The sequence below is a fragment of the Porites lutea genome, chromosome 7 (assembly GCF_958299795.1).
Source record: "Porites lutea chromosome 7, jaPorLute2.1, whole genome shotgun sequence".
NCBI lineage: Eukaryota > Metazoa > Cnidaria > Anthozoa > Scleractinia > Poritidae > Porites > Porites lutea.
The window spans coordinates 31688372-31714178 of NC_133207.1; the positions used below are offsets into that span (position 1 = coordinate 31688372).

Genomic DNA, 25807 nt, shown 5'->3' on the forward strand with positions numbered 1-25807 from the left:
AGAATTACAGTACATCGATTACACTGTCAGACCTTTCCGTGCAAATTTTAAATTGCGAAAGAATTTTTCATGCACCTAAAAATAAACCACTTATTATATTTAAAAATGCAGCTTCTGCCCATCGAAAATAGCAAAGCACTCCAAGCATAAGAAAAGGCTTTTTGAATGTTAAGCTCAAACAGTTATCAAGAAGAGAAAAGACCGAATGGAGTGGGTTGTTTTCCTCGAGTAAAATGTTGTGCCACCGAGAAAAAAATTTGAAACAAATTTATCGTCGTGCATCAGGTTCCAGTTCGCTTGTTACCAAGAGGAAACGTGGATTGTCGTACAATATTGAGACTATAAAATATTATGTTGAGGTCGCAGACCCACAAGTCGCGGGACTCGAAAATCAGAAGAGACATGGAGAACACGCCTTGAGCGGAGCTCCCGTAAAGTGGATCCATCCGTTCGTGGAAATTGCTCAGTCAACACCGTTTTAAAATGAAGAATCCTTGGCGGAAAGTGAAAATTTCCACACCTATTTTGCTAGAGCATCTAAAAATGGTTTAATCATGTATTTCATGGTGTTGAAAACACTACTTAAAATCGCAGACTTGACATCTGCCCTCCATATTGGATTTTAGAAGTGAAGGCATCTTCGACTTAATCTCCGTCCTCGTTCTTTACACACAAATCCAATTTGCTAAGAAATAGCCACAGAAGGGCAAATGGACAAAGGCTGGTTTTCAAAGAGAATTTTCAAGGAATTCCTAAGCTTCGTCCACAAAATGATGTACAAATGATTATGATGTCAGACAAGAAGCAAGTTTCCCTTCACTTGGCTTTAAAACGAGGCCCTATTCATAAACTCTTTGTATTTACAAACTCTGCAAATAAATTTATGGACGAGAGAAGTTTTCAGTCAGTTGTTATTGTTGGAATCAGTTCATGATCGTCGTACTTTTATTATTATTTTTTGCCTGCCTCTTCAATCAGCTGGTCACGCCTGATCTGAAACTTTGACAACTACATCGTGAAACCGCTCAGCACTGATAATACACTTTCAACTGTCTCTTTTAATTATCCCAGCGAGAACAGCCGGAAAACCTTTAGGTTAACTTGGGTTTATTTTGAAACGCTTTGGACTTGTCAATCTACTGTCCGGGAACGTTTAGCACCAGCCAGACGATAATTATCAGAGTCATGTCGGGAGGTATCAAACACAATCCGTCCGTCAACCGGATAACATATACACTTCACAGAAATTCGCTTTAAAGGAATACTTTTAATACCATTAACGGGCTTGCGTTTCTTTCAATAAATGAGCTAAACAGCTTATGGGGGTGAGCACAAGAAGTTGATATTTTATCCGTGATAAATACCAGTTTGATGGCCGTTTAGAGAATAATAGCCTGCGAAAAACTTCAATCGTCGAAAACTACGTGTTGCTCATACTGCCATTGACCAAATTCTTTGTTTTTCACCTTTTGTTGTGGACTTTTCCAGTTTTTATTTTATTTTATTTTACTTTATTTACAACTACGGAAGAACAAAGACCAAATGGAAAATTTCGGATTCATCTGGGATACCCTAACCGAACAAAAACCTTCATTCCCACCCATTAAGCCAATGCAGAAGATCCAATGCAAAGAAACTGAAACATGCCCGACCCTATATAACCCCTTTCCAAAGGTTCACATCTCGATTTCAAACTCAAACAAACCTGCTTTTCTTTTCCCAAAAAGATTTTCTTTGTAATCCGCTTAACTTTCAACCAAAATAAGATATAGAGGCTTGTGTGAGTGCCTCCTTTTAGTAATTGCTTTTGTCGGCTGTTTAATCTATGTGGGGAGATATATGTCAACAAAACATCGTTCTGAAATGCTTTAAAAACTCGATGGAATTAGTTTTAAATGGGTGTCTCTTGTGCACTACTTCAAGACATTCAGAGACTCGCATCCTGTAGAGATTTTTACTGAAGGAGAAGATTCGAACTACTAAATCTATCTATTGTCTAAAAAGTTGTTCTCATCTTCATAAATTCTTCACATAAATGCGCAGGTGTCAGTGAATTTGTGTTCTTTCCTTTTTCTTCAATCCCTTCCTTCCTGTAGTAATTGCTCCTCAGTGTGTTTTAGTTCACTTTAAGGCCAATATAGCAATAAGTTTAAAACGCAAAACACTGGAAAATAAAAGCCGTCATTGTTATTCCTAACATTGCAATGGCAAAATGGGATCTTCGCCATGGGATTAGTTTCGATAGTAATTTTGGCAATGGTTAAGTACTCGGTTCCCGGTTGTACGTGATGTGGCTCGTTTTCGGACTGGTTTATGATAACCTGTTTAAAAGAATCTTACTTGAAATAAGTAAATAAAAAACACGCGGTCCTTTTCTTGCGTCCTCGTTCACTTTACAACTGTAGTTTTATTCTTTTATTCGACTGTCGATACCGCCATGACTATTAATATGCTGTGTGTCGGTTGTGTTGACTTAAATTTGAAAAGGCCATGAGTTATAAGTCGTGACATTTCTTCAGCGCATCGATCAATCGGCACATTTTGCCGCACATTCACAAAGTGTCTGTATTGAAAATTTTTCAGGGATTTGCGGGAAACGTTCGTCAGTTTTTTCAAGCGTGCTGGATGTCAAAAAATCTCGAAGGCGCCAAGAAATAAATGACGCTGGCGGTGTTTACAGAGGAAAAAGAAAAAAAGACACTTATTGAAAAGCTCAAGCGCACTGAAATGGCATAAAGAGACCGGTTGTTACAACATATGTCAAAGTCTTTTAGGAAAATTTAAGAAGAGTTCGTCGCTTTACTTCCAAGTGTGGATTTTCTTGGCTGGAAGAAACGTTTTGAACAAGTGGAACAGTGTGGACTAATTATTTCTAGGTAAAGGTTTACTGCATTCTCTTTTGACATAGTAGGCGCGAAATGACTTGATCCCTTATATCTCCTTTTTCTTTAAGTGTTTAGGATAAGCATTCAAACGTTGTATATTTCGAGAGGTTGGTTATTTGATAGCGATGGAAAGTGAACGAGCTGTCCAAAATGTCCATATCTGTCTGTCACAACACGAGCTTGAAGAAAGCGGATGAAAGGCGACCGAAAGCAAACTTAACATACCTAAAGCACCAAGTAAAGTGTAAAGTACATTGCCTTTACATCGACTGAGTTTCTACTAACAGCTCCTGCACTTACAAAACGCTTGGAAACTGAATGCACTGCGCCTAACTGTTCGAGGGTATTTTGTTAAAGGATGATCGAGATATTTTTCTCAATCAAGATAGACTAGAAATTGGTGAAGTTTCAGTTTCCGCGAAACGATGGCTACCGAAGGACTTAGTGCCGTCATTTTCAAATCAACAGCGACTCGCACCAATGTGCTGAAGAAATAACCATAAAATCAGGTAAATAAGGAGAGCCGTTGGACTTTTATAATGGATTTTTTGGTCTTAAGAGTGTCATAACTGAAACTAGCACTCGTTCCCGCTACAAACGAGTTGATACTCTAGCCATCGCTGCCGCTTTCGCTCATTTCGCTCTTGGTTACGACTTCTAGTGCAAATCAATCTAACATTAATCATTTCTGAATGCTATGTCAGCTTAGTGTTTATTAGTTTTCGCTTTGTGTGTTGTAGACCTGCAAATTTTGTGTCAATTCTTTTTAACATTGTTGGTTTGGGTGAGGTAAGCCAGTGAACGTTTCACGGCTACACGTGCTATGATTTTTTTCCACCGTTTTATCGGCTGCGTGCGGAAGGAAAATGAACGGAAATCAGTTACCGACCATTTCTCATGCAATTCTCTACCTAGACAACATCAAGTGATACTTTGAGAATGCTGTACTTATAAATTGTACGCTCAAGTATGTAATGCAACCACCGAATGCAAAAACGGCAAACCAAAAGTGTCACTAAGTGAAATACACTTTGGTGTTTTCTATCTTCTTAGAAAACTCCACCGTTTTCTATTTGTAAAACATACCACAAACACAAATACTATGCGAACCCAGAACGCCTAGGCGAAGGTAATTGCCTCTCACCTTGTAGAATTTTCTTCTTAACCAACCAAATATCGTGTAAACAGTTTTAACTTTCCTGAGGTAAAAGCCCACCTAGGATATTTTCATACTCACCCCTTTTGCGTCAAATTGTACCGGGGAAGCAGCTAGGCTTTGTAAAATGTGAAGATCTTGAAAAGGCGGAATCGACATCTTTTAAGTTATCCTACGGTAGATGGTCTTACTTTGTCGCACACTTTCTTGTGAGTTCACCGATGATTTTGAAGTGTGCTGGACGAGTGCTTCTCAACAGCTATGCACCGAGAGTAAATTGTCGTGACTCAAGTGGCGATTGGGTGACTGTGATCAAGGCCCCGCTGGGTCCTGTCGAATCCCCATTCAGAGCCCTATTGAACTCTTAAAGAACTGAGGGGAATCTTGAGAGACGCTCAATACAAAAATATATCTCATTGCTGCTTTATAAGCTACATATTCGCTGATGAAGCGCATTGTTAGTATATATGTTTTGGTTTCGAAGTCATTTGACGAGGCGGATTTCACCCACTTGTTAAAACCAAAATAATACATGAATATATCTTTCTGTTGTATGTTCCGTAAAGAGTTCTTGTTTCTTTTCACGATTTCAATAAAAGAAACATAACTGATAAACAGCCGTGATGAGTCAGCTTGTGCCTCAGCTGATCAGCGCCAACTTTTATTTTTGTAAACACTTACCTGATAGCTCTTTACATGAGCTCAAAAACCGCAATTGCGAATAAGAGTTGCTGGGCAAATCATATTTAAAGAATCAAGTGCCTCCAACTAATGATGTAAGAGGTTTAGTTTCGTTGAGGTTTTTGAAACACCAAAGTTTTTGAATTCCTTGAATTATTTCAGGAGAACACAGTCATGCATCAAAACATCCAGTCATGCAATTTTGAATTGAAGTTTTTTTCTAAGTAAATATTTCTACCAACTTAAAACTATTATGCAGTAGTGAGCTGGTATTGAAATTTCTTGGGCATATTTACTTCGAGATCTGCCTCAAATAGGCCGCCCTAAAACTGAGGAGCAATCTCAATAGAAAATAGTCACTTCCATTGAATAATTAACATCCCCGTTAAAACGACTAGCTGCTGGAAGAGAGAAAGAGTTTCAATGGTAAGCTATATACCACCGCCCAGTATTGAATCTTTAATATGTTACACCAGCCATAATTTGAACAGCTTATGATGTGTTTAACTTTTCCACCACAAAGTATGAAAGTCTGTATAACTTATTTTAAGGTTAAATCCTGAATTGCATTTTGTTAAAATATTGAGAAATTCTTAGTGCATTGTTAATGTACTGCTGGAGAGGTGTCATTGCAATAGTTACACCACAGGTTTCATCCACAGACTCTAAAGTTTGAACCTTTTCATGTCCAGTTGATATAGACAAATTTTGGAAGTTAAAGGGTTAATATTTTCTGATAAATAAACGGTTGAAAACGAACTTGTTGTTTCATTTTAAACCAGAAAATAAACAAATCGGGGTTTAGGTAGTTGTAATGTTACTCGCATTGTTTCTAATTTGGTAAAAGAAACTACTGCGCGTCAAACGTAACATGCGCGAAGCTTTATATCACTGATCCAGTTATATACGGTTCAGTTTGCTGTCGACGTTTTGGATGACACTAAAGGGTGTCCCGCTTCAAAATAAAGACTTCTAAGCAGTACTTTTCCATAGTTCTAAGGGCTTCACGGGCTTCTAGTTGACTCCTTTTAATTTCATGGAAGATAGCCTAATGAGTATCCGGCAATCCAAACAAACCTTTCCACGCATTTTGATTCCTGTGTTTCTCAAACTGAAAAAAAAATCGGATTCCAGTCTTTGAGGTCGATAGATTAAATCGTAAACTTTTACTGGGCTCAAAGAAGGACGGCACTCTCCATTATTAGAAAAGTGAGCATAATGTCTAACGTGGCGTGAGTGTTGTGACTACTGAACACAGTTGTGCTGGCTAGGGCCATTAAGCCGGCGAAGCTGTTACATTTCGCAATTCTTGTGTGAGTTGTTTCTTTTCAAGTTAATTTATTTCGTTTGCTTTAGGTTTAAGTACAAATCTTGCCTTTAACTCGCTTTCTAGAAGTACTGATGACGTTACATTGATGTAACAGGTTAAGCAAGATTTGAAGGCATTCTTAATCGCTAGAGCTTTAAAAATATAAACAGAGTCTTCTACGAGCCAGGTCGATTTAAGACGAACTAAGCTGAATTGGGTTGGGCCTGCGACATTTGATATCCTCCTCGAAATATTAACCTCATTCAACTTAGTGCACATGCAACTGCCACGGTTCACGTTTGTAGCCCAAGAATCACTACCTAAAAAAACGCTCTTAGATTTGAAACCGCATTGCGCTTGGATACGAAAGTCTTCTGGATCGAGTGTCACCATAAAATCACAGAATCGAAATAGAACTGTGTGTATAGCTGGTCACCACGTGTGCATAAAAAAACGCTCCTGATCTTTATCTCTCCTCAAGGGTCGGTTCTTTCTTAACCCTGCTGTTCCACATAGATATTTTGGGCGCCAAAATTGTTCGTCTGTTTAGCAATATCTATTTCTTTACCCTGTCGCTTAGCTAGAGAGAAATCTGCATTTTTTGATAGGTGTCTCCAGGGTAGACAACAACACAAATGCTTATTTATCTTTGGAAGAATACCCCTGTTCCTTTGCAGTTTAGCCTGAAAATGATAGATATACGCCTGATACACTGGCTGTGGTGGGTCCATTTCGAAGATATTTTCCTTTTATAGGTAAAATTTTTTTTAAAAAAATTTCTTTCAGCTTTTGAGTATGTGTGGAAGTTCCTAAAGATTTGAACAGGCAAACACAAAATGGAATAATCATAGAGGGCGCAGTTCTTCTTGTCTTCCTGCCTTTCTTACAACAGTAAGGCAGCATATTTTCCTTTATTGTATTTACAATTCCGCAGAGAACTCGATAAGAATACGTGAGACTTAGTACATTGCTAACCTGATGAAATTTCTTGTGGTCACTTTGTTCTTAAGAAGAAAGCAAATACATTTGTAATGATGCAACTGGGAGCGTCTTTGGTTGGCAAGATTATTTCTTTTTCACCAAACGCCACATTTTTGAAAGATGAAAAGATGCAGTTTTATTTTCTCGCCATGGACTGTATATGCTTCTGAAGCTCTTTTACTTCGAAGTTATTGCTCGCTCCTATTGCGTGAGATCTCTACTGAGTCTTTCACGCGACAATGTCTCTTGAATATAATGTGCCAGACAAGGCAAAACAAACATTTTAAGTTACCTCTTTTCTCGCGGTTTTGTCGGTATATTTTTGGCGATGGCGTGTTAAAAGTATTGTTCAGTGTGTATGTCTCTGTCACGTTACCGTTAAGTCTGCTTGTAGGGACATAGGTGTGGATCTGAAACTAGCTGATTGTCAAATGAAGAAGGAAAAATATACACTGAGCACTTGGCAAATCACTGGCCCTCGGAGAGCTATAGTGAGCAGATAAGATGAAGAGAATCACGCTGGTACCTCGAATCACTAGTACCATGCAGTTTGTTCTTTTGGAGGTGATAATTTCAAAAATAAAAATAAAAGCAATTCTTGATAGGGAATAAATTGCTAAATCTCTTGATTTCTCATTACCTTATCTGAGTTTCCAAAGCAGAGAATTCACACGACGACCACAAGATCGATTAAGCTCTGTTAAAAGAATACCAGCATTTGAGACATATTTTCATTTTGTGGTTTAATTGCGTTTCTCTTTGGGAGGGGCAGCGTTCCATTCTCTTTTTCTTTTATTCCACAGAACGCGATATGATCAAGAAATTCTCCTTTGTCTGATTTCAAAGAATGACCACAACGCTTTTACCTCAATCGAAATATCAGTGCTGTTGGTTTTAAATCGCTAAACTGCTGGGATTTGGCAAAGGGAATTCCTCGTCGCACTAAATTTCACACAAAGGCAAAAACGATAGATAGACTGGCGTAAACAACACGTTAAGAAGTAACTCAACAACCTCTTTTTGACATGTCACGCTCTAGGTTTTACGTTTATTAGAAGAGTGCGATGAAAACACACATTTCTAACTAAGTCATATATAAAGAAGTGTCAAGGCAACTTTCCTTGTACAGTGCATTTACCTTCTATTAAAACTGAGCTGCATTATTATCAAAACAGAAAGAAATTCTGCCTGAATACGGATTGTCTTCTTCACAAACAAGTATCCTCACCTTTCCTAAACATGAAACTAAGTTTACAATGAAATTAGAGTTCATTCCGTATTTTGTGGGAATTAAATGAAAAGAAGATTCTTGACTGAAAAAAAGCTTTAAGACTGAGGGTTTTTTTAATACTGTTCGAAGGGATAAAAACATAAGGTTGGGGCATTTGTTTCTTTGGTCAGAATGAATTCTGTTTGCTCCTTATTCAAACTCGCACTTCATCAAATGCTAGCAGCTGAATACACCTCAAATTTAACCTTAATTTCATTCGAAAGATCATTGATACATCAAACATAGTACTTACTTAGGAACCACTGCGAAGCAAGAATGATATCGTTTATTGAGTAGTTTAGTTTTAGTTTTTTCTCTAGAAAGTTAACGCCCTTTGCATACGATGGTAACCTTTTCTTTCTATCAATTTTCCTGCAATTTAACAGGTTCAACGCTACCACAACCACCAGGTGATTATGGAAAACAAAGTTTGTGGAGAAGGAAGAAACTCTGACAAGCACACATCATTGGAGCACAGCAAGTGGTAAAGTCAGTGTAAAAAAGAGTAATAAAGTCCTCCTTCTTTCCTAATTTCTTGTCCTCATTTTCTAATTCATTAATGTTTTTTTTCCTTTTTTTCTAATCTGCATGCATAATGATCTGACACAGACAGATCAGCCATCCTATCGCCATGATTAACGCATTTCTGTTCCAAGTGATTGTCACAAATTGTATGTATTATGTGCCACGCATGTGAAGACATTAGGGAAACGTGACTGGAATTTCATTTAGATTTCTTAAGTGAAAATAAGACGAAAATATAGATAACAGTTAAGTCTTGTAGTCGCACGGTACGATTTAAAGTCAGCTGTGGTTGAAACCAACGTGCAGCTCGATTGTTTTTGTTGGACGATCACATTCTTGTAGTTTTACCCACAGACTCCAAATTTAGAACCATCGTGCAGTGCACGTATTAATAAACTTCAGTAACGGGTAGGGTGTAGGGAAGTCCCGGGGGAGGAGGCACTCCCTTAGTATGTGCCGCTGAACAGGGTATGGTTTTCAAGGTTTTGAGTCTTAAACAGGGTGTAGAATTTCACTATTAAGCGCCTTGAACAGGGTGTCTTTTTGGACTGGAAGCCTTTCAAAGAGTGTGAAGACTTGCGATGATCTGTCTACAGTTGCAATACCAATAATTTTTTTCCTAAATATCTATTGCCACGATTGTAGTGTAAAAAATGACTTAGTTCTGTATGCAATACAAACAAATCACTCAGGGTCAAAAGTAGTGTCTCCTGTCTCAGACAGGGTAGCGAAACTAGTAATTTTTGTCTTAAAAAGGGTCGAGGTTTGAAGGCCTCGACGGCACACCTGTACCCAAACTTCCCTTGAGTGCAAATAAGGCAAAGGCTTGGAATTCTTGAATTTAGTTTCACCTCACTGTTGCATGCGAACCGTATTTCTCGAATGAGATAAGCTCAAGAAAAAGAGAAAAATTTTTAACGGGATCAGGCATCACACAACCCTTTTGGAGACGCTCTTCTTTACACGTGACTTTCTGACATACCCAAATGAGGGCCAACTGTTTTTGGCTTGTTTTGTATTACGAAAATTTATCTCATTGTTACTTCCTGAATGAGACTGCTGATTTGCCAGATTTTTTAAACTTTCCACCAGAAGGAAATTAATAAACAAATAAACATTCAATCGTCGCTTACATGTACTTGATTTCAGTTGACGTTTATACATCTGCCCTATATAATGTCACGCCTTCGCTGATCCGAGAGGTAGAAATAAAAATTATGTTGAATCAGGGATCATCCTTGTAAATCAGTAGCTTTCTTTGAAGGAGCAGACTTAAAAAAGACTTAAAGCAACGCTAAATGCTGACTGAGTTAAAGAAAAACTACTGGCTACTGTATATGAGATCACTGAGGATATCTTTGGACATACATACAGTGTATGTATGTATTTAATATTCACAAAGAAACACTACATAATTTGCCTGCATACGATAGCGCTACTGAAAGTAAGAACCTTGTAAAGTGCAGTATGAAAACACTAGGGAGTTTTAGCATCGACGACTGCTACGGCAGCGAAAACGTCACTTTAAAATGAATTTTAGCTTTTTTTCAGGGACTTTGTCGCGTTTATTCCAATTCGCTGAAAATGTCTAATGTTGGCAAATTTCCCTGGAGTTGATTTCTTGGGGACTGCACTCACGTTTAGAAAGAGAAAGAAAATTTTGTCGTCGCTTGTTTACGTCCTCCATAAGACGTCAAATTAGGCATTTTCACGTCGTAGTCGTGCAGTAACGCCGCAAAGAAATGTACAAAAAAGCGTGATGCACGTGCAAACTTGATGTTTTGCTTAATAAACCTATTGCTTTTTTGACGTTCTCGTTGCCGTCGCCGTCGTCGTTGCTAAAACTCCCTAATACTAACAGCAAAGCTGCGCCTTGTTATCACAGATCCGTGGTGGCCTTTTCTTATTATAATAAAGTAGATAAATAGGTACAACAGCAGGCCTACAAAAGTGACGTTACCACCTACGATCATCACGTAACTCAAAACATGCCAGCTCTCTAATATTAAGCGGTAGTTTATTTTCTAATAATAACAAGGTACCGATCAATCATTTGCACTCTCCATAGCCTCATGGAGAACTTAGTAAGGAACGCCCCACCTTCATTGTTCAAACCAAAATTTTCTATCGCACCATCTGCCACTAGTCAAAATAGGATCTTAATGGAAGTGTTGATGAAACAACCCTTGCCAGCACAGGTGGCCCAACCCCGAATGTGACTATTGCGTAACGTTAGAAACATAAGGAGTATTTCTAAAAAAATAAACCTCACTTAAGCTGTGTGTTTCTCTTTTCCTGTGTAGTTGCCAAGCCGATTTATGGCCATTGTATGGGTTCTATTGGAACCGGTTTGTTCATTCGACATTTCCGTGCCCAAGGTTGGCAAAGCAGCCAACGAATCCGCTGATGGAAAACAGCGGCCAGGACTATACGAGAGAACAAACCGGTTCCAACCCACACAATGGCCATAAATCGGCTAGCGAACCACATCGCAAGAAGAAACACACAAATTAAAGTGAGGTTAGCTTATTTTCTTTAAATCCTTTCATATTCGAAAGGCACAGAAAGAAATGTTTTTCCCCCATACAAATCCTTACATTTCGAACGTTATGTAACACTGGCGGTGGATGGTCGAGCTTGGGCCTCACCTGTGTTGCCAGATGTTACAGCAGGCAATTGAACTGATATCGAAACGTTATTTAACAAGTTTCAGTTGGAGAGGCTCTTTCCTTTCCATATACATATCATTTCTCAAGGATAAAGCCAAGACAGCCGAATATCTCCTCGTTCACCATTTGTTCCCTCCCTTAAAAGAAGCTGTGTTACTTGATTTCGCCAGTTTCAGCTGCCACGAACTGGCCATCAATTTGAGAGAGATAAAATAGAACCCTGACAGAAATAACCTCTTTCAACACTGAAGGTCTGCACACATGTCATTAAGCCCGGAAGCTGTACTTTTTTTTTTAAACAAATAAAAGAAATGAAGGACAATCTCGAAATTTCGTAATCGCTTCGCATATTACGTGGATAGACAGCAATCTCCCCTTCAGGGGGACCCCCGGGGGTACCCCCTGTAATGGCCCCTACGGGGAGGCTCCCCCCGAAAGGGGTACTTTTTTTCAGGTTTCAGGTGGATGAAAGGGTAGGGATTTCACTAGTTATTCAAAAGCGTTTTCTCGGATAGTTTTCCCTATTCTTTTCAGAACATTCAATCATCAAATTCTAGTCAAACATTTGCTTTCTAAGCTTTCATTCTTTCATACTAGTGAATTCAAATTTCCGACTAACTTTGTATAATCTTATATAACCCAGCTTTGAACAACCCGACTGGTGTGTTCAGAGACTGCGAAAGAACTTACAGTCGTTGTATCCCATTATGGCTCAGTCTTGGTTGTATGGACACAATTTTAATCTTTAAAGAGTCCATCTGCAGACTCAAAATGTACAAACTACCTACGGTATAGTCACACTGTAGTATATAACTCCACGTATTCAACACCTTTTGCAGCATAACAGAAACAGTACCACAGAAAAGTATTGCTCATTAGCTTTCATTTTATTTCAATCGGCACCCTTTAGGACAGTCATAGAATTGCAGTACACGTGTTCCACTGAAACACTTAAACGTGATTTGACGGTCACTACCAATACAGGAAAACAAACAATTTCATTTCGAAAATGTATGAAAGACAAAAGGTTTAATTTGAATGGTCACCCTATGGGATTTCTTCCACAGACTCGACAGTTAGTTCTACATTCAACACAAATAGTACCACTGGACAGGTGTGAAAACTGTACAGCTGAAGCTGAAGCATTTGAATGGTCACGTCCTGAGAGTTTCCGTCGTCCACAGGCCCGAAAGTTAGATCATGTGCTTACAAAACAAATGGCATGGCACGTACGTACCACGCTAATGTACAGCTAAAGAGGTTTGGATTGTTCCCAAAACTCGAAAGAATATTTCACAACACATATCAATAATAATATTAATAGCTTAAGGAGAGCAAGGGTTGTGCAGTAAAAATGACCACTTGTTTATTTTCCCCGGCAACTATTCTACAACAAACTGTTTTCTGTTAGTAATGATTTTGATAACCGCCAGCTTGTGTTACTTATAAGAATGGTGGTTCTGGCTGTTTATGTGGGACGTTTATCAAAAATAAAAGCTTTGTAACTTTGTGTCTATGAAAAGACGAAACCAAATAAAAACGTATAGTGCCCTTTAGCTTTCATTCAATTCACAAGTCAGGTCTGCAAACATTCGGTTGCACCGAATGACATAAGCAGAATAATATCTAACTATGGTACTAAACTTCTATCCCGGTCTTCTATCATCCTTTTTGAATAGACCTTGTCACGGTTTTCGACGCCATCTTGACGAGTAGGCAAACGCGTGAGAAATTACAGTATTTGTATGAGAATCTAACTTCGAATAATTTCCGTAAAATGGCTGTTCTGAAAAAAATATGATTTGTAAACTAAAGCTTCATTCCTAAGGACTCTACTGAAAAAACCTGAAGGCGTTACATGCACTAGAGGAGCTAGAACCACTTTTTAAATTTCCTTTACATTTGTCTGTAACAAAGTCCCGGGAAAATTACAGACAAATATATGGAAAATCCAAAGCAAGCCTCTAGAGAAATTTAAGCACAGGTACGCCAAGGTACAGGTAGCTTTAGTTTACAATTGATATTTTTTTCAGAACAGCCGTTTTACAGAAATTATTCGACATTAGATTCTCTTATAAACACTGTAATTTCTCACACGTTCTACTCGTTGAGATGGCGTCGAAAACCGTGACAAGGTCTGATTGTAACTTTATCTGTGGATTCTGAAATTGTAGTTCCTAAATTCCTGTGGAAGCCGTGAAAGTCACTAACGGTACAGCCGCTAAGATCATGCATTGCTTCAATTTATAAGCTTAACTTTAGCTTAAGATTCTGTAGGTGGAGTTTAAGTTACGAACATTAACTAAGCAAGTCTTTTAGGTTATTTGAACAGTTTGTTATCTGTAGATAAAATTCAAACAAGGTATGACCACTTTCAGGTGGTTCTGAAAACAGCGAATGATATGCACCTATTCGCAGCAGGTATCGAGCGCTTAATTCCAACTTGTTACTGATGGAGTAAACCGCATGCGACATTTTATCTTTCTGATCAAGTTCGATGTTCTTGACGAAGTATTCAACATGGTATGACATACTGTTCAACATTTGATGAACAGCAGCCGCAAAATTTGTTCATTAAAAAATGTTAACCCAGTGTCATCACTGCCTGATCAAATTATAGTTATCAGTTAACATTCACGTTAAAGTAACTATCTGTTTTTTATGTCAGTTTTAGTTTTGTGATGTGCATAGATCAATTGTAATGCCAAGGGTTTCAAAGTTGGAGAAAGATGCCATGAACTTTTTCCCTTCTAGAAATACTCTTTATAGAGTTCTCCAAAGAGTTTAAAATTTGCAGCGAAAATTATACCCTTGGCCTAAAAGTTGTAAAAGCTTCAGTTTCAACCGGACATTAACCCAAGAACGTCAATACTGAAACGAACTGTTTCTCGTGTCTCATTTGTGAGAAAAGTGAAATTTCATTTGCCAGAGAACGTTAGAGCGAAGCTATTCCATTAATAAAAAAAACACGAATAAACAAACAAACAAACAAACATATTAGTGTCAATTTAGTTTGTGTCCTTTGCATATCACGCGAAAGACCCTTCTAGCTGCATTCCAATTCAGGCAAATGTTTGAAAATTGTTTGAAAGTGTTACCAATCTGATGGTGACAAATTTTCGAAAACTTTCAAAATTGAAAAAAGTAAGAGCGTCAACACTGAAATGACCTGCTTGCTTCCCATGTGTTTTATTTGTGTTCATGAACAGAAATTTTATCTACACAGTCAATGTAAAACTGTTAAAAAGGTTTTTTAAAATGCGTAACCACGGGAATGCAATGTGCGTGAATTAAAATTGTTTGGGATTTCATACATATATTCAGAAATTTAGCACCAACTTGAACAGCTTGATGAGAGGGATAAAGAAAGGATTGTTTTAACAGTCCTTTTACACTTCTTTAAAGAAGTGTTCAGTCCAAAAAAATAAAAAAATTCGATGACTCGAGCAAATGTTTGACACTTACCAGATAAAAATCCTCAAACCTCACCGGCGAAAAAGATATGATGTCCATGAAAAATAAATAAAACTAAATTTGATACTCCTCCAAGGAAACTGACGTGAGATATTTCTGGTTAACAAGGAGGTTGTGACGCTTTTTGAGCTGACTACTCTAACAATAGAGGTCATATTGCATTCTTGTGCCTTAGCGTGGTTGGCTTATTGATTTTAACTACTTGTACCACCTCGTCGATCCTATGCATTTTTATATAAAGAACACACAGTGTTCTCAATTTTTTGTTTACTTACTTTTAGAGGTGGGCTGGAGGCAGGCTCCTTTCAAAGATAATACTTAATGCGGAAATATTATTTGGCTAAGGAAAGAATCTAACACCAAAAGTTGCAGCAAGCAAAGACTCGAGAAAAGCAAACAAGAACAAAGCGTCAAACTAACAAAAATCGAATAATAGAAAACCAATTCCTGTGACAATGTTGGCACGGTTATGCCATGACTATAGACACGAATTTAACCTCTTCTGTCACAAGTATATTGTTTGCACCGGTAGTTTTTGAACGACTGTCTTGACTAAAAGGCGTGGTCTAATGAAATGTACAAGCACGACACGTGCACTGAACACGCAAACCTCCCCTAAAGGAAGGTGAAGGAAAAGCAGTACAGTGCCAATACCGATTCTGACTAAATAAAATGAGCACGACATTTTGGTATATTTGGCATTTTCTTCGTTACTCTATTTTGATTAGCGATATGAAAACCATCACTTTAATTTAGCGTCATCGAAAAAGTTTCAATAAGGCAAGAGCTCTGCTTCTAAAGAACAACAGTTGCAAGAGTTTTAAAAATGAATTTCTTTCAAGTATGCAACTTAAAAGGATATTAAACGCGGTTCATCCTGACTTAACACCATTCGTGAATCTTGGAAAGCCCGCTCCGTGAAAAAAGCACCAAGTGTAATATAGAAAAAGCCCCGCAAAGTAAACACATGCATAAGCAGTATCGACTGGCCAATTAGTGGTAATATCGAAATTTTCAATCGAGAATTTTGTACTGGCAGAGTCGGCCCAACACAATTGTATAGATATGCCCTCTAGCAGCGCTCGCATTTGCGAATTTTGGAATGAACAGGAGAAAGTGGACTATATACAGCGCATTCTTCTACCCTCTGTCAAAGCCTTAGGTGTCACCCCCTTATGTTGCAAAAGAAAGAGAGCATTTATACCTCTGCATGGTAATGACATTTTGGCTCGAGTTATGAGTTTGGCCGGAATCTGTAGTGCGGATCATCTAGTGCAGCTGCTAGTCAACATAATGCTTCTAGTTTTTTCTGCTGTAGAAGGTTGTTCTAAGTGGTGAGTCTGAGTCACATGAACACTACTTTCCTAAAGCACAGCCACAGTTTACTGTGCTTGAGGAAGTTATTGCTGAAAGTTATGAAACTGCGGTGTATGAAATCCTTGGCCTTCAACTTCAAATGGAAGCCAACTAGTACTTTTCTATGGCGCTGTTTATTTTTCTGTAGAGGGTTTTCTAGGTGGTGAGTCTGTGGATGAAATCCTTAGCTATAGTGTAACCATTTTAATGAAAGCTGCTGAGCAGTACTATCCTATGGCACGTGGATTATTATGCTCTAGAAATAAGTTCTATGTTTGAATCTGTGGATCAAATCCTTATGTGTCACCATTCAATAAAAAGCTATCGAGCAGTACTTTCCTTTGGAGTTATTTTACTGTTTGAACATTTACTAAGCAGTCACTGTTGGTATATACTTTCCTGCGGTACTTTGTTTGTTATTCTGGTGTATGTTTTGTTATCCTTATATTCCCACGATCAATGTGAATAGGTAGGATGCTTGCTTAGTTATGGATTACTGAAATGAAAACTTCGCAAAGCAGGTTCACTGCTCGGATACACTATCTTTTACTTTTAGTAGGATTTTGTCTATGCATTATCAAATAGAGAGAGGTTCTTCTGTTGTCAACCTGTGAATTTTTTGAACGTTTTATCGCTTAATAAAGAAAACTTTACACGACACGTTTGCTGAGATCCATATTGACCCAAAGTCCATAATAATCAAAACAGACGCGCGTTCTTCTTTTGTCAAACTGAATGTTTTGTGTTCACTAACGTTTGGGTCTAACAGTTTAATACTTCTGCCACTCATGCAGTAAAAAGTTAGCGAGGCACCATCTGCCAGCGACATCAGTTCAAAACGTCAAATAAGACTCTGTTTGGACCACTATAAATGGTCCAAAAGGAAACAAATATAGCCGGTAATAAAACGTTCATTTTCCGTTGTATAGGCGTGGTTGAAACGGTTAATATTTACCTCAGGATAGACAGCTTTTCTTCCACTCATCAAGCGCGATATGTTTGGGATGTCCATCAGTGTGTAATAACGCGCTTATTTCACGCTGGATCACCAAAACTTTCATTCATATAACAAAACTATCATGATCATTTATAATTCAACTTACCGGCGTTCCGTTTTTCTTAGTAAGAGCATCTTTTGACGTTAAACGTTGTTCGACAAGTTCTTCGCATCGCTGAACAAGATCTTTGTCCAGCCAATCGCTGCCCTTGGCCAACGGACGAGGACGGTCTTTAAAGTACTGGAACACCTCTTTCGAAGAAGCAGTTGGAGCATTCAGATACATGGCGTAATAACTGGCAACCGCTTTCTTTAACTGCAGGTGAAAAGAGATCTTTTACTTTTTTGTTTTCTGGAGTTAAGGAGTTAAGAATACAGAACATCAAAAACGCATAAATGCCTGTACACATATTTGTAAGCAAGTATTTTAGAAGAAAATCGAGGCTCAAATTTGCGAAATTTTTTGAGATTTAGAAAAGATATAATTTTGTGCGTTTAAAATCTGTAAATACAATAATGTGTACAATTATATTTTTACTTTTAAGCGGCGTATAAAGTCTGTTTGTTTTTTCCTAAACAGCAAAACTAGCCAAAAAATAAAAAACCCCCGCACTGGCTGTAGCCAAATGTTCATTGCTAATGACAGTTCGATGGACGTTCACAACTAAAAATACATATGTACAGTATACAGCACAAAAGAAACGAATTAAAAACCGCAAAGAATATCATAATAATTCTTTTTTTCTTAAGAATAATACACGAATACTTTCAGCCTAAAAACGGCAGAAAAATAAGAATATTCAGCCTGGGCCGGAAGAACAACATTCTTTTGGTAAAAAGAGGGTATCTTAGCAATTTGAAAGGTCCTGGGGGAAAAAACGTTAATGAAAGCATTTTGAAGTTGAAATATATGCATTCTGGCGATCGCTTATTGTACATTTAAAATATTACCCTGAAAAGAGCAAACTAAATACTAACAGTAGAACGCACGGATTTTAATATGTTTCAGAGGGACTGTTTTTCAACATTTTTGTCTGACTAATCCAACGTAGGTTGTTGGATCCGTCTGAACATATTGTCTGTTTATGTTGGATTTTAATGGATGTGGGCCAAACAGTTCCAACGCTATCTAGCATTGTTGGTCCAACCGCCGTTTAAGGAAATTAATCAGATCAACTATTTTTACTGGATAATCAGAAAAAATAGACTGTTCCACTCAGGTGTTTAGATAGTAGTAGGTACGGCGCAAAGAAAAGTGAGCAGGAAAACAAAGCGACAGGGAAGGAGTAGGGAGAGAGGGCGAAGGTTCCCGCCCCTTTCCCTCGTTCTTTCCTATGTTTTTTTTTTTTTCCTCCGCTCTCCATTTCGCGCCACTCTCTTCTAACTGTAAGCCTGGAACAGGCTAATTCAGAAAACAACAGACGGATATTTATGAACAATAGATTAAAAAGGCAACGAAGCTTGAGCCGCAGGCGAGTGCTTCATAAAGACTTTTAGCACGATCCTGGTAAGTGAGGTAGCGCGACAATTCGTCGTGCCCGCTCGAGATGAGGTTAACGGAGTGAAAATGTGTCCATGAGCTGAGTTCGACTCGGTAGTAAGACGACATTTACACCAGCCTAATGCTGCTTAAGGCTTCAATATTACACCAAAAACGCGGGTGTTATCCATACAGCCTTTTGAAAGGGGCTGGCCCTGTCATGAAGAAAATTTTTAGACTGTATGTACCGGTGATACCCGAAAACGGAGCCAACCCTCCAACCCTCCTTAACACGGCAATTTTACAGAGGAAGTTACAGGAGCCAGGTCATGATATTTTCAATGTTCGTGCCATTTTTTTTCCTATTCTCGAGCATCATAGCCCACCTTCGTAGAAATTGAGACAAAACTAAAGAAAAAGCGGACCTCAGTATTTCAAGTTTACCTGAATTTAATCTGTTTTAGTCAATCTTTTAATGTATAATTTGGCACATCTTTGCGTGTTTTTCACCCCACAGCTTTTAGCAAATACTTTTACTCTTTAGTCAGTCCCGTGATCGCTTGGTAAGAACTGAAATAGCTGTCACAAAGGCCCCTGCAATTAGGGCGTTTAAGATACAGAACGCCGACGGAAGCGAAAACCTTAAATCTAAGTCGCTTTCGCGTTGTCTCTTATTCCATCTCAATCAAAATGTCAAATGTGGCCGAATTCGCATGTAGGTGAATTATCAAAACCGCATCCATGTTCAGAAAGAGAAAGAAAAATTGGACTTCTTGTACTTTTGCAGTGCAGTGACAGAAATGAAATGAACCAACAAGTGTGACGCACTTATTAAAATCAATTGAATTTTGGGCGTTCGCGTTAATTTTTTCCCATTTGTTCAGGTACATCTTAAGTAACTCCTTATATAAAATAAAAGGCAGCATGGCCGAGCGGTTAGAGCGCTGAACTTGTTATCTGGAGTCCCCAAATTCATTTCCCGCCAAAGCTGCTAGCCGGATTTGTTTTCGTTAAACCCGAGTTCAAGTTCGACTTTACGCTTGTAAGTAAATACCCAACTGATTGTGCCACCGCCAGGACAGTTGGGCGGATTCTTAACCATGTGCGCCAAAATGAAAACGACTAATTAAAAAGTTATTCTGTTAGCCGTATCAACTCAGTTTTTTTTTTTTAAATCAGAGTAAAGCTTGCCTGCATGGCAAGCTTTCGAAGAGGACGTGAAACAGTTTCCCCTTTCCTTTTAAACAGCTGGAACAACGCAATTACTGGTGACCCAACAGCTTACATTGTGGCGCACAAAAGGACAGAGACACAATTTCGATTCAATCAACATAAGAAGTAAGAATCCCAGCTCAACCGGCGACAAACCACTCAGTTTATAAAGCGAGCGAGTACTGTTGCACACGGGCCTACCAAGAAGAGCTCTAGCTAGCCAAAGCCAAAGTGGAAATTCAGCGCCTTGAACCACTTTCCATGCTGCCAGGGGCACACAGCGATCGAATGGTTCAAAATACGTCAAAAGTGTGTCAGTGAATGGTTCTTTCGGTCTGTGCTTTAGAAGACTTACAAGCCTGCTTGGTTAATTTGGAGCTGCCCTAAAAACTGTTTATCTGTTCGGATATCTTAGGGGATCTTAATTATTACTGATCTCGACAGCTTTAGGTGCATGGCTTTTGCCTCTCATCCGAAACTGTTAGCTACTGATGGGTCCGCTAGAATAGAATGGAATAAAATACAATAGACTTTATTTATACTCTGTATTCCATCTGTTCAGTATTTGATAAAATAGCCAGCTCTGACCGATCTCTGTAACTACAAACAAAAGGTGCAATATACAAAAAATAAAAAAAAGACGCCCTTCGGTATTTCCATCAGTATTTAATAAAATAGCTGCAATTGTAGCTACCGATCCTCGTAACTACAAAATAAAAGGTAAAAAATAAAAATAATAAAAAAACTTCCCTTCAAGGATGCCGCGTTCAAAGAATTATACTTAAAACTGTGGCGACTCCATGTCCTTGAACATTCGAGGACATGGAGTAGCCCGCGTACTTTCATTAGAAATTGGAGTTTACAGAAGTTTTACCCTTATAACAAAATTTTCAGGAGACCTTGCAATAATCGCAATACCTTGCTAATAAAATGTGAAAAAAACAGCTTCCGAAAATCGTAGATAAGTCAGTAGAAACACTCTGAATATCTTTGACGAGTGGGGCAGTTATCCAGAAGTGTGTATCCTTTCTCGAGCTTTAGAAATTTCTAGGAAATATTCGCTCCTTCAAAAACTTATTTTATAGAAAAAAAGTCGTTGGGTGCCGCGGCCTTCTACCAAATAAAGCGGAGCTAGCCTTATATTTTCACCCTAAAAGTTTAGAATGAAGCAAAGTCGTTACTGAGGAAAAAATAGCCAATATAACACCATCACTGCTTCTTGTTACGTTGTTTCTTTCTTAAAAGGATCTTTTTCACGAAAGTCAAGCATGCGAGATAGTAAAATCGTTGTGACAGTTACTATATTCATGCTTATGATGTCCCTGTGACTAAGAGACACTAGTTCACCTACCTTAAACATTCCTGCTACAAGTGATAGAAGTTACAAAATTATGTTCGAAACGCTTTCCTGTGATATTTTTATCTTTGCTGTTCTATTGTCTGCAATTCTGCTCAGATTCTGGCAGTTTTGATTATGCTCTCGTCAATCTCAATTAAACTTATCCCGTTCAAATGCAGAAACCTACCAACGAAAAGGGGGATAATCTTACATAGTTTTTATGCTTATTCGCACCCCAACGAAAAAGGCCTCATCTGACAATCCCCGGCTTACCTTTGACTCGCAGACGCAATTCCTTTGTTTCACTCGATAGCAGTGATGTGACCGGGGAGTACTCCACTTTATGAGTCATATGTGTTATTGACCAAGCTTGGGGTCAAGATGATTGGATATTGGCCAAGTTCTTTCTAGTCTTTCTACGGGAACGAGACGAAATCTAAATCGATAAAAACGCAAATAAAACGAGGCCAATATACACGTATATGGACCGAGCAAGCTTGGTCAGCGACGGATTTATATATGGCCAAAAAGGGAACTTGGGGAACTTTCTCTTGTGTCGGTTGGGACGAACGCAGGAAATCGCACGCGGGCATTAAGATCGGCCCATCCGGGGAGCAATTCAGAGCACCGAGTGCAACTTTTAGAAGCCAACGAGTCTGAAAACGGGCATGGATTTTAGAGGCTAGGGCCCAGTTGTTCGAGGGCCGCCGAATATCGCTAACCCACGGTTGAATTCTAATCCCGATTCCTATCTCTTCCGTTCAAAACACTTTTTTGTTTATTTTGATTCATTGTTTGAGATCTTCCAAACATCAAATTTTAGGCAAAAAGAATCAACAGGAATTTGCTTTGAAAGCGTCCAAAATTGGAGTCAAATTTCTGACCAATCCTGGGTTATCCTGCTTTAAACAACCGGCCCAGGTCTGACAATGGGAATGGAAAATAATATTTTTTGGTCTGAAGCAAGGTCAGGATTTGAAAAACCATGCGGGAAACTACCAATAATACTTCTTAGGAGTGCCCCCCCCCCCCCACCCCCCGCCAGTTGATGTGGTGATTACACATTTGCACCTAATCTCTCTTGACTTAAGTGGCAATTTTCTAAACAGTATTCAATTTTGCTTCACATCCATCCTAAAAAAAGAAGATTCACAGACAAAAAAAGGATAGAAAAATAAGGCAATACAAAAGAATCACAGATTGTTGGATTACAACTGACGTACTCCATTCATGCACAAGGTAAAACTAGATTCAATGATAGAAAACACCGACACTTAACCTCCAGAGATTGGTTAATTTAACCTGAATTGGCTGCACCGTTTTGCTTTAAAGATCATTCTATGGGAAAATAATTTGCGGTACAATATATGCCGCCATGAGGCTCTACTCATGTACAAAGTAAAACTAGATTCAATGAAAAAAAAGAAAACTAGATTCGATGAATGAAAAGAACGAAAATACCCACAGTTAATGAATAGCCCTACAATTAACCTCCAGAAATTGGTTGATTTAACCAGAATTGGCTGCGCACTTTTTACTGTTGAAAAAATCATCCTTTCATGGGAAAGCAATTTGGGGTACAACACCACCTTTAATACGTGTACATCAAGAAAGTATTGTTCTCCTCTGTTCTTCCGTTATCTGCTCGCCTGTCAATGTACTGATTTGTAAAGAGCACTCGAATTTCATCAATGAAGACAGGAAAAACTTCCGCCTTTCAAAATTGTTCAGATCACACGAAAAACGCGTGAGTCGGGTGTTTAGAACTTTTAAATTTGTTGAGCAGCTCGAAACGAAAAATTGTTACGAGAGATACATAATCTTATTTCCTTATCAAAAACGCAAATCCCAAAGGAAGTCGAAATGTTGGAACATCTCAGTCTTACTTTCCAGTAGCTATTTATTTCCCTTCACAGATTGGACAAGTTTACAGAAGACAATACTAAATAAATAAAGAGGAAAAGGGCAACTAATACCTTGGATTAAAAGTTGGGAAAAATAAAAAAGATTCTTAATTCAGTGGATATAAAGAAAGAAATGATAATACAGAAAAAGAGAAAATTAAATAAGCAAATAAAATGTAACTGGTTAAAACACACACACGCATACAGGTACACTTGAAAGCAATTTTATATATTTATAAAGTACGAGTGGATGAAGCAACTTAGTCAATGTGGCATTAATAGCTAAGTATTGGGATAAATAATGATTGAACACGGAATTCATCTTAACCAGTTTTTTTTGTAGGCCTAAAGAGGATGGAAACGGTAAGGTCTTTCAAAAAATATGAGTCCAACAAACAAAGAACAAGAATTGAAATATATGTAATAAATAATATTTTGAACTGTGGACAAGACATGATACAGAACATGTTGTTCGCAGCGGAATGAACAACCTAAGCGGTTGAAAAAGGACGTGATCAGGAATCGAGGACTATCCTTCGAGATGACCAGACGCAACGCTCTATCCACTTATTGAGCTAATCAAGCCAACTGGAGAGCAAGCCATTGTGAGTTTGTAATATACCCGATGGTTAGCCTGCGTAGCAAGCGTTTCCGTTTATTTTCGGAGCAAAGAAAGACCGAGGAACGGGATTCTCGGTTTTGGCCGCGCGAGAAGTGAGACAAGAGCCATTTTTCGCGCGGTCTTTGACTCTCGTTCCTCGTTCTTTGCTCCTAAACCGCACGGAAACGATTGCTACGCACGCTACACGATGGTGGAAATGACATGAATTGAAATATATGAAATAAATCATATCTTGAACTGCGGCAAAAACCTTAAATTTAACATGATCTTCGCAGCAATGAACAACCTAAGCAGCGGTTGAAAAAGAACCTCCTCATGACCACTTGGTATGTTCATCCTACTGTAAATCGAACATGTTCACTTTCAAACACTGAACAAGGCAGCAAGGCGATTTTTTATATAGGTAAATAGATACGGGAACGATGGTCGTAATTTTTTTTATCATACTGATGGAAGAATACTAAAACTCGTGTGCATACAGCTCTTGCTTTTGTAAAATGCTTAAACTGCAGTATATTTCAAAAAACCCAATTGGACGGCGTGTTGTTATTTAGTGTAAGCACGGAAAAATTGTTGGATCGCTTTTGGAAGGTATCACGTCCACAAATTTTTTTAATTCAAAGCTGTCTACGCTATGCGTTCAGGATAGTTTTTCTTTTTCATGTCCACATGAAGCAATCTGGTATGAGCACTTCTTCAAAAAGCGCCAAATAGCGGAACAGAAACCTATCCGATATGTGACGATCCAGCGGTGACACTTCTACTCGCTCCGTTACAGAAACCTAGCCGAAATCACCGTTTTCTTGTGTGATGGAAGCCTTATCTAATATGGTCTACGAAGAGGCGCATGCGGTATTCGGTGAAGTGTAGACATAGAGCTTAAGTATCGCACAAGCTGGAATGCAGGGAAAAGAGAGATCTGCTCTTGAGAAAAATATCTCCACCAAAGTCGACCTGACACTTTTAACCTGGGCACTTGACAGCCGAATTTGAGAGAGAAAGTGATGCGGCTTTGATCTCGTTTTACGTTTTTCATGTGTCACATCCACATTTCATTAAACACAGTGCATCTGCAAACATCGAATGCGCAGCTATTTAGAAGAAAGGCCTTCTAGCATACGTAGTTAGCCATTAAAGGAAACCTAGGTGCTGTCGGAACCTATAATCAGTGTCAGTTAACTCTCACATACTTTATACTTATAAGTAGAACTGTAAAACTGTAAGGGGGAGTACGTAAAAGCTTCCTGCATCGTGAAAATTCCAACTTATCTTTCTTTTTAAGCTTCATATATATGTGACACTTGCACAAATTAAATTGACGGAGTTAAGGACATCTAAATGAAGTTACGGAACAAACATATGGACATAACAAACCTTGCCTTCTTTGTGGTGGAGCGATCTCCTGTAGAATTCTATTCCTTGATACCGACAAAAGTCCACTAAATAACGCTGTCTCGTCAAAACAATCTGGTCAGAATGCCAAGCACGTTTTAACTTAACACAATGCTAATAGTTTGAATAAATAAACCTTTGACTTCCGCAATCATTTTGAAAGTACTGTGGGAAAGACAAAAACACTTTTTCGTTCAAAAAGGGTAAGAGAATACCATCATTTAAATAGTTTTCTTCTCAAGGTTAGAATAACAACACAGGAAGAAAACTGCAAAGCGATGTTAGGAAATTACGTAACTACTGTATAATTTATTCGCGATGAACTTATGGTGTGCATATCTTATTTAAGACTACAGGTATCAGGGCAATTAAAATGACTAAAATGTTCTCAAAATGGTTCGAGGTTTTTGTTCGTTCCTTTGCGAAGATTAGCTGAGAAATTTATCTTATTTTAGTTTTTTCTACTTCCCGAAAACTATCAATTCGAAAGTTACTTTCGTACCGAAATAAAATTTGTCAGTCTGTCAAGTTTTAACATTGTTACACAAATTCTAA

At 38.4% G+C, this 25807-nt stretch overlaps 1 protein-coding gene and 1 long non-coding RNA gene across 6 annotated transcripts in view; one reads left to right on the forward strand and one right to left on the reverse strand.

Annotated features, from left to right (window-relative positions):
* The window catches only part of LOC140942672 (homeobox protein Meis1-like), a 52790-nt gene that overhangs the window by 13860 nt on the left and 13123 nt on the right, over positions 1-25807 (reverse strand). For 3 of the 5 annotated variants that reach the window (XM_073391620.1, XM_073391619.1, XM_073391623.1), the window contains exon 2: positions 17410-17619. In XM_073391620.1, the coding sequence (XP_073247721.1) occupies positions 17410-17619 (210 nt within the window). Of the gene's footprint in view, positions 1-4122; positions 4417-17409; positions 17620-25234; positions 25330-25807 lie in introns of those variants that run through there. The other 2 variants (XM_073391622.1, XM_073391624.1) reach the window with 2 other exon arrangements.
* On the forward strand, positions 76-8813 carry LOC140942678 (uncharacterized). Its single transcript, XR_012166560.1, has 2 exons — positions 76-3394; positions 8669-8813. It is a non-coding gene; the product is annotated as an uncharacterized lncRNA (long non-coding RNA).